We start from the raw sequence: 6,359 nt of genomic DNA, 5'->3' as shown, positions 1-6,359 counted from the left end.
TGTGAAGTTTTGTGTTTGACAATCCGCTGTCAGCCACAGCTCCAGCTGTCCGCCTACTCGTTCGTTCCCAGTAGTTAAATACCATAAATGTTGTTCGTGAAACCCCTTTTCATCCCATATCATGCCCGTGCCGATGCCATAGAAAACCCCGCCGCAATGCTAGAGATACGCCACTGTTGAAGCAGCTTGTAAGATTACAAACGCAAAACCAATAAAACACCAGTCCTTTTCTTTCTCTCCCCTATGTACAGTTGATTCCTCCCTCTTTGCTCAGTATGCTGGACAACAAGCAAGCATGCTTAGACGGAGAGGTCATCGCCCCAGACCTGCTTGGCGATCTCGACGTTGAGGCGGATCTTGGCCCACTGCTCCTCCTCGCTGAGGTCGTTGCCCTCCATGGTGGAGGAGAAGCCGCACTGGTGGCTGAGGCAGAGCTGCTTCAGGCCGTTGGGGCAGAAGGCGGCGGCCTCGTTGAGGCGCTTGACGATCTCCTCCTTGTCGTCGAGCTGGGGCACCTTGGAGGACATGACGCCGAGGACGACGATCTTGTGGGCGGGCAGGTGGCGCAGTGGGGAGAAGTCGCCCGAGCGCGCGTCGTCGTACTCGAGGAAGTAGACGTCGACGTCGAGGTCCTTGAAGAGCACCTCGGCGACGGGCTCGTAGCCGCCCTGGGCGAACCACTGCGAGCGGTGGTTGCCGCGGCACAGGTGGATGCCGATGGCCATGTCCTTGGGCCGCTGGCTGATGGCGGCGTTGATGAGCGAGGCGTACTGCTTGGCCAGCTGGTTGGCGTCGCCGTGGCGCTTCTCGGCCTCGGCGCGCATGCCGTGGTCGCACAGGTAGGCGAGGTTGGTGTCGTCGAGCTGGACGAAGCGGCAGCCGGCGGCGTACAGGTCCGCCAGCTCCTCCTGGTAGACGCGCGCGATGTCGGCGAAGAAGGGCTCCAGGGTCGGGTAGGCGGTCTCGTCGATGGTGTCGCGGCCGCCGCGGAAGTGCAGCATCGTCGGCGACGGGATGCAGACCTTGGTGGTGACCTGGCCCATGGCGGCGCCGGCGGCGGCGATCTGCGACTCGAGGTACTGGAAGTCGGCGACCTGGATGGGCTGGGGGTGCGTCACCTTCTCGGTGACGACGAGGCGGGGCGGCATGACGCCGCCCTTGGACTGGTTGGTCGACTGCATGGCACCGCGCTCCTCGACACCGCCGAGGTTCACCAGGTAGTCGACGTGGAACCACTCGCGGCGGAACTCGCCGTCGGTCACGGCGCGCAGGCCGGCGTCGATCTGCTTCTTCACCACCGAGGCGATGTGCTTGTCCTCGAGCTCCCGCAGCTCGGCGGCGGAGGCGCCGCCCTCCTTCACCTTTTGGCGCAGGGCCAGCACCTCCTTGGGCCGCAGGAGGGAGCCGACCTGGTCGGCGCGGTAGACACCGGTGGGCAGAGTCATGTTTGCAAGCGGTGGTCTAAGTGGTTGGTTGATATGAAGGAAGGTGGGTGGCAGTGTTGAATTCAGGCTACTTACTACTGGTAATCCCGAATACGTAGGTACGTAATGATTAGGTAGGATTCAAGGTGTGTAATAAGACGGGGGGAGGGAGGAGTCAAGTAAGAGAGAGAGAGAGAGAATATGTACTTGTAGTCGGGTAGTAGAGAAAGGGTCCAGCTACTGATACATATTGACCTATCTTTTCTTTACCTAGGTCTGTCTATCCGAACACGACTCATTGGCCGCGCAATAGTACTGGCCTGTCCATTTTCGCTCTCTTTTTGCAATGATTTCCCCTCCACTGTGGTGACGAGAAAGAGGGGCCTTCGGTCCCCCGGCCTGCTGCTTTCTAGGGGTCTAGGGGGAGGCCCGACATGGGACCGTGGCATTGGACGGGGGCCACGGGTGTTGACGCTGCGATTTCTGCGGTGGCCATCGTGAATACTTTTACCCCACCTGCCGTCCTTTTCCAACATTTGCCGTGCTGACTCCACCGTAAGCCAAATAGGATGATGGCCCGCGGCTAAAAGCGCCCACTTCACGCACTCACTAAACTGGCCTAGACACCAAACTACCTGGGTGGTAGAGTGATAGAAAAGAGACGGACCGCCGTTGAGCTGGCTGGCTGGTTTGCCCGCCCACCGGAGAGAGGAGAATATATGGATGCGCGTGGTGGGTGTGTGCAAGTGGCGGAGAGGCGGAGAGAGGCGAAAGGAGGCTGGCTGCTTGTTTGTTTGGTCGGTGAGTCCGCCCAGGCAAGTTGGTGAGGCGGGATCGCATCTGAGCAGAAGGAATACCTACTGGAATCCCGCTGCTGAGTCGAGCGGATTGGGAGGCGCCTGCAGGCGCGCATGCGCGGTGAAGTTCGAGGATGTTTCTACTACTAGCCCATTCGCGCCTGCCAGGTTCAACCTGTGGTCGGTTCAGGTCATGGTTGACCCCGATAATCAATTGATGCCAAGCCGCGGGCATACTTTGGTGCTGTGTGGCTGGCTATTCTATTCCAAGGTGGGGGGGGTGGTCTCACACTGCCTAACTTCCTTAAAGCCGATACCTCCGATAAAGGGGCTGCTGCTTTGAAGGGGATTCGGTGTCGAGCGAGATGGATATCAAGAATGCGTGATGACTCAGTCAGTGTGCCGTGACAAATGCTCCATGTCAAAACTCCGGCTCGGTTTACAGAGTCACCTGCAGTTTCATCAAGAGATACATGGCAAAAGGTTGTCGCAACTGGGCAGAGCAGGTTTTGGATTTGATTTGATATGTTTACGTCTGGGTCCAAGTCATTCAGGGGCATGCCACCCCTAACCTAGGCAGTGCTCCTAAGCTTGCGTGTCTCGCCTTCGTTTCCCTAATGCCGTGGTCTTTGAATTGTCAGAAACATTCACCATAGCTATCGGACAGGTCTTGCATCTCCAATGCGGCGTTGTGATATAAGGGCCATCCGGGTGAGTGTGTTCGTTCGTGCACACCTCGGTGCCGATATCTATACCATGACGCCTGCACTTGCAGCACTTCCAAACCCGCTTGGAGCCCTTGGTTCCGGCCATACTGGTGTCCTGCTTGGCGAGGCCGTCTCTGTTGGTGTGTTCCCTTTTCTCCGCCGTGGTGTTGGTCGGGGTATTATTGGGTCTGCTCTAACGAAAGGGTATGATATAAGTAGAAAATGGATCTGACCTGACAGATGGATTGGCTGTCTACACCTGGGGGTAAGGCCCGGCTTTTATACTTCAAGTCGCATAGAGGCATGCCTCGAGGATTCTGCGCATACTACCTATGAATCCATCTGATTATATACAACTACGGAAATGTCATGTAAAGTGTTACAGACGGGCGACTCCAAAGGTCAAACCAGGTTCACGGGTGGGAAACGATGACGGTCACGCCTCAGGGTGTTTGGTACCTAGAGGTTTGAAAAGTCGAGAGCAACTAGCAAGATTGCTTGATGACTCGTGCTTCATGGCATTTGCTATTCGTACCAACTTAGGAGCGGGAATATGGTGAAAGTATTCAGCATGAAGTCATCAGCTCTATCCATGAGTGTTTTCCTTAGATACATAGCTGAAATGGTCGGTGATACCGGTCGCCAGAGGAACCCAAATAGAAGAATAGTTCGTCGTTCGTCGTTCGGTATAGCAGTAAGTGACTTGGCATTTTTTCAAGACGAAGAGGGCTGGACCGTACAGCCGTTCAGGCAACAAGGGCATCTGTTTGCTAAGTCGCGTATGAACGGTCATTGCAACGTCGGCCCTGATGCCTGGGCAATTTTCAGAAGTCAGTTCCAGATCAGTTGCTTGCGGTAGCGTGAATTTCCATAGCTATAAGCTCGAAGCATATTATCCCTTCCTCCACTTCTTCTCTCTCGTTCATGTATCTATACTGCATTTTCGAATGTCCTATACTAGTAAGGTTCCTAGGTTGAAACCTCAAGACTGCCGAGAACAACAAGAGCACAATGTTGTTACGAATCTGCCATGGGAAACTGGCCTATCGGAGATGGTGTTCGGGAGCTTTTGAGGCTAAACCCGTCCCCCCTAGTTAACAACAGTCGTTATATTATGCAACGAAAAGCCAAGGTACTATTTTATACGAGACACACCTCTAGGTAAGTTACATAATGGTATACACACTTGGATAGATTCCCTGTCACCCAAGGTCACTGATGCAATACCAAGGACGCAAAATTGGCTGCATCTCCGACAGCTCGTAACAAGCCTCCATGTCAATGTCAAGCCTCTTTCCCCGTTATCAGCACTTATCCCCCTTCCCTCACCCTTTTGACCCAACAAAACCCGTCGTTCGATGGTTACCATGGCGGCGGCGCCTCATAAATAATCTTCTGCAGCAACTCCAACGCGGCAAGATCCGTCTCTGGCGGATTGCCGCCCGGCACGCCAGGACCCGTCCCTTGCGGGTTGCCGTCCGACACCCCGACACCGTACTCCTCCGGCGGCCGCTCCACGCCCTTCATCAGCGAGTCGAACAGGTCCCGCAGCGGCGGCCGGTCCGCCGGGCTGGGCGCCAGGCACTGGGCCAGCAGGGACACGAGCTCGCGGTCCAGGTGGGCGTACTTGGGACTGTCGAGGTTCCGCGTAATCCCGACTGCGAGCGTCGTGATCTCGCGCGTCTGGCCGGAGCGCTGGATCTGGTACTGCCCCGGCGTGTCCCAGGGGCTGAGGAGGAAGGGGTCGAGGGCTATGGTGTTGAATATGACCTGTGGAAGTCATTGTCAGCCTCTATTCATGTTTCTATCTTTCCTTTTTCTTTTTCTGTCCCCCTCTCTCTGGCGTGTTTCGTATTGTCTGGCCACGGATAGGGAGGGGGAAGAATTAACTTGGACCTACCGTTCCTGCTCCGAAGATATCATGTGCAACTCCTTTTTCATTCGGACCATTGTATAGTCTGGAATAGTCGGGATTAGCCAATTAATTATCAGTAAATCCGAATCGGACAATCAGGAGCAAGCCCCAACAAAAGGAAAAGGCGGCCTACAGGTCGAATTTTACCGCGTCCTCCCACACTCCAAAGTCTATCAGCTTCAAGATAGGGCTGGTTTGGTGCTCAAATTGGTCGGTGTAGATTCCTCCCATCATCACTAATGAGTCATGTATCAGCACCGCAGATTCGGGTATAAACCAAGATTGCCACAGCAGCATATATGGATAGCCGAACGCAACAACGCCGTAATGTCCATTTTGCTACTACTCACCATTGCCCGTTTGCCAGTCTGTCTGCGTAAAGTCGGACGGTGCTTGGTCGCCGGGTGGGATCACCTCGAAAAATTGTCCGTTCCCCGCGCGCCGTGGATACGCCAAGGCAATGCATGCTCTGACAACTGTGACCGAATCAGTATTGCATTCATTAGTTCAAGGTTGTCTCTCCGGTTGCATGTCTAATACTCCTCCACAAGATGAGAGAGAGACAGACAGCGATAAAGACAGAAAAGGGGGCCTAGACAGAACGTACGGCAAAGGAAGAACCTCCAGATCAGCCGGTTCGGCAAGCGAGTCACCTTGTGAGCCTTCGCCTTGTTGATGAAGTCTTTCACCGACCCGTTCTCGAGCAGCTCGATGACCAGCATGGGACCCAGCAGGTAGCCCGCCTTCTCGTAATCGGCCCTCAGATCCCGCGCCATATCCGGGTTCTCTTGTATTAATGCTGCCTTCTCCACGTCGAAGTCGAAAAAGGGGCTGCTCTGGATGTCTAGCAGCTGCACAATGTGAAGGCTACCCGCGATGCGCTGCGAGATATTGGGGTTTGCCGTAGTTAGCTCGCTGCTCCCAAGTCCAAAAGTATAACCCGAAATTTGCCCAACCCTTCGCAGGTGTCTCTTCCCCCTTCCCCAACACCATCTCCAGATAGTATTGGCCAAGAACGTTGCGATTGCTGGCATGATTCTCTCTCCGACCTTTTTCTGTTTCGCCTTTTGTTATTCCCCCTACTCACCTTCAACCTATCAATCTCCCACCGCAGCTCCCTCCTGTGTTCCTCGGTGCCGGCCTGCTTGATCACGATATCCCGACTCGTCTTCTCGTCCATCGAAAGCTCCCGCAGCCGCACGCAGGCGCCGTACGCGCCCGAGCCCAGGAAGTCGACATACTTGAAGCGACGGTCGACCGGCGGGAACTTGGGGAAGTACGCCTTCAGCGCTTCCAGCTGTGCGTCCGGGCGTGGGACTGCGTAGAAATCGAAAGCCATGGCTTATTAGGTGTGGTTGATTGCGCCGCACTTTCGTTTCCGCGCTGTCTGTCATGACGGCTTGCAGGATTTGCATTCCCACAACAAACAAGTAATTACCAAGGCGCATTAAGGAACTGGCTAGGCAGAGCCATGTCGGTTGTGACAAAGCCATTTTGGACATTGCCTTCTTAATTT

The 6,359-nt window shown here is 55.0% G+C and overlaps 2 protein-coding genes across 2 annotated transcripts; both read right to left on the bottom strand.

Moving 5' to 3' along the window:
• Nucleotides 1-299: 299 nt before the first annotated feature.
• On the bottom strand, nucleotides 300-1,445 carry PG986_008941 (uncharacterized protein; the record flags this gene model as incomplete). The annotated part of the gene is made up of 1 exon (XM_066845163.1): nucleotides 300-1,445. One exon carries the CDS (start codon nucleotides 1,443-1,445, stop codon nucleotides 300-302), a length of 1,146 nt encoding a protein of 381 aa, XP_066697561.1.
• Nucleotides 1,446-4,290: 2,845 nt separating this feature from the next.
• On the bottom strand, nucleotides 4,291-6,182 carry PG986_008940 (uncharacterized protein; the record flags this gene model as incomplete). Its single annotated transcript, XM_066845162.1, has 6 exons — nucleotides 4,291-4,698; nucleotides 4,829-4,886; nucleotides 4,977-5,079; nucleotides 5,194-5,319; nucleotides 5,451-5,724; nucleotides 5,931-6,182. 6 exons carry the CDS (start codon nucleotides 6,180-6,182, stop codon nucleotides 4,291-4,293), a joined length of 1,221 nt encoding a protein of 406 aa, XP_066697560.1.
• Between the last annotated feature and the right edge of the window lie 177 nt (nucleotides 6,183-6,359).

Source organism: Apiospora aurea (assembly GCF_038362705.1).
Source record: "Apiospora aurea strain CBS 24483 chromosome Unknown utg000006l_segment0_segment0, whole genome shotgun sequence".
In the NCBI taxonomy this organism is placed as follows: domain Eukaryota; kingdom Fungi; phylum Ascomycota; class Sordariomycetes; order Amphisphaeriales; family Apiosporaceae; genus Apiospora; species Apiospora aurea.
Note: the sequence above shows the minus strand (reverse complement) of the source record. Positions and strands in the feature narration are given on the sequence as shown.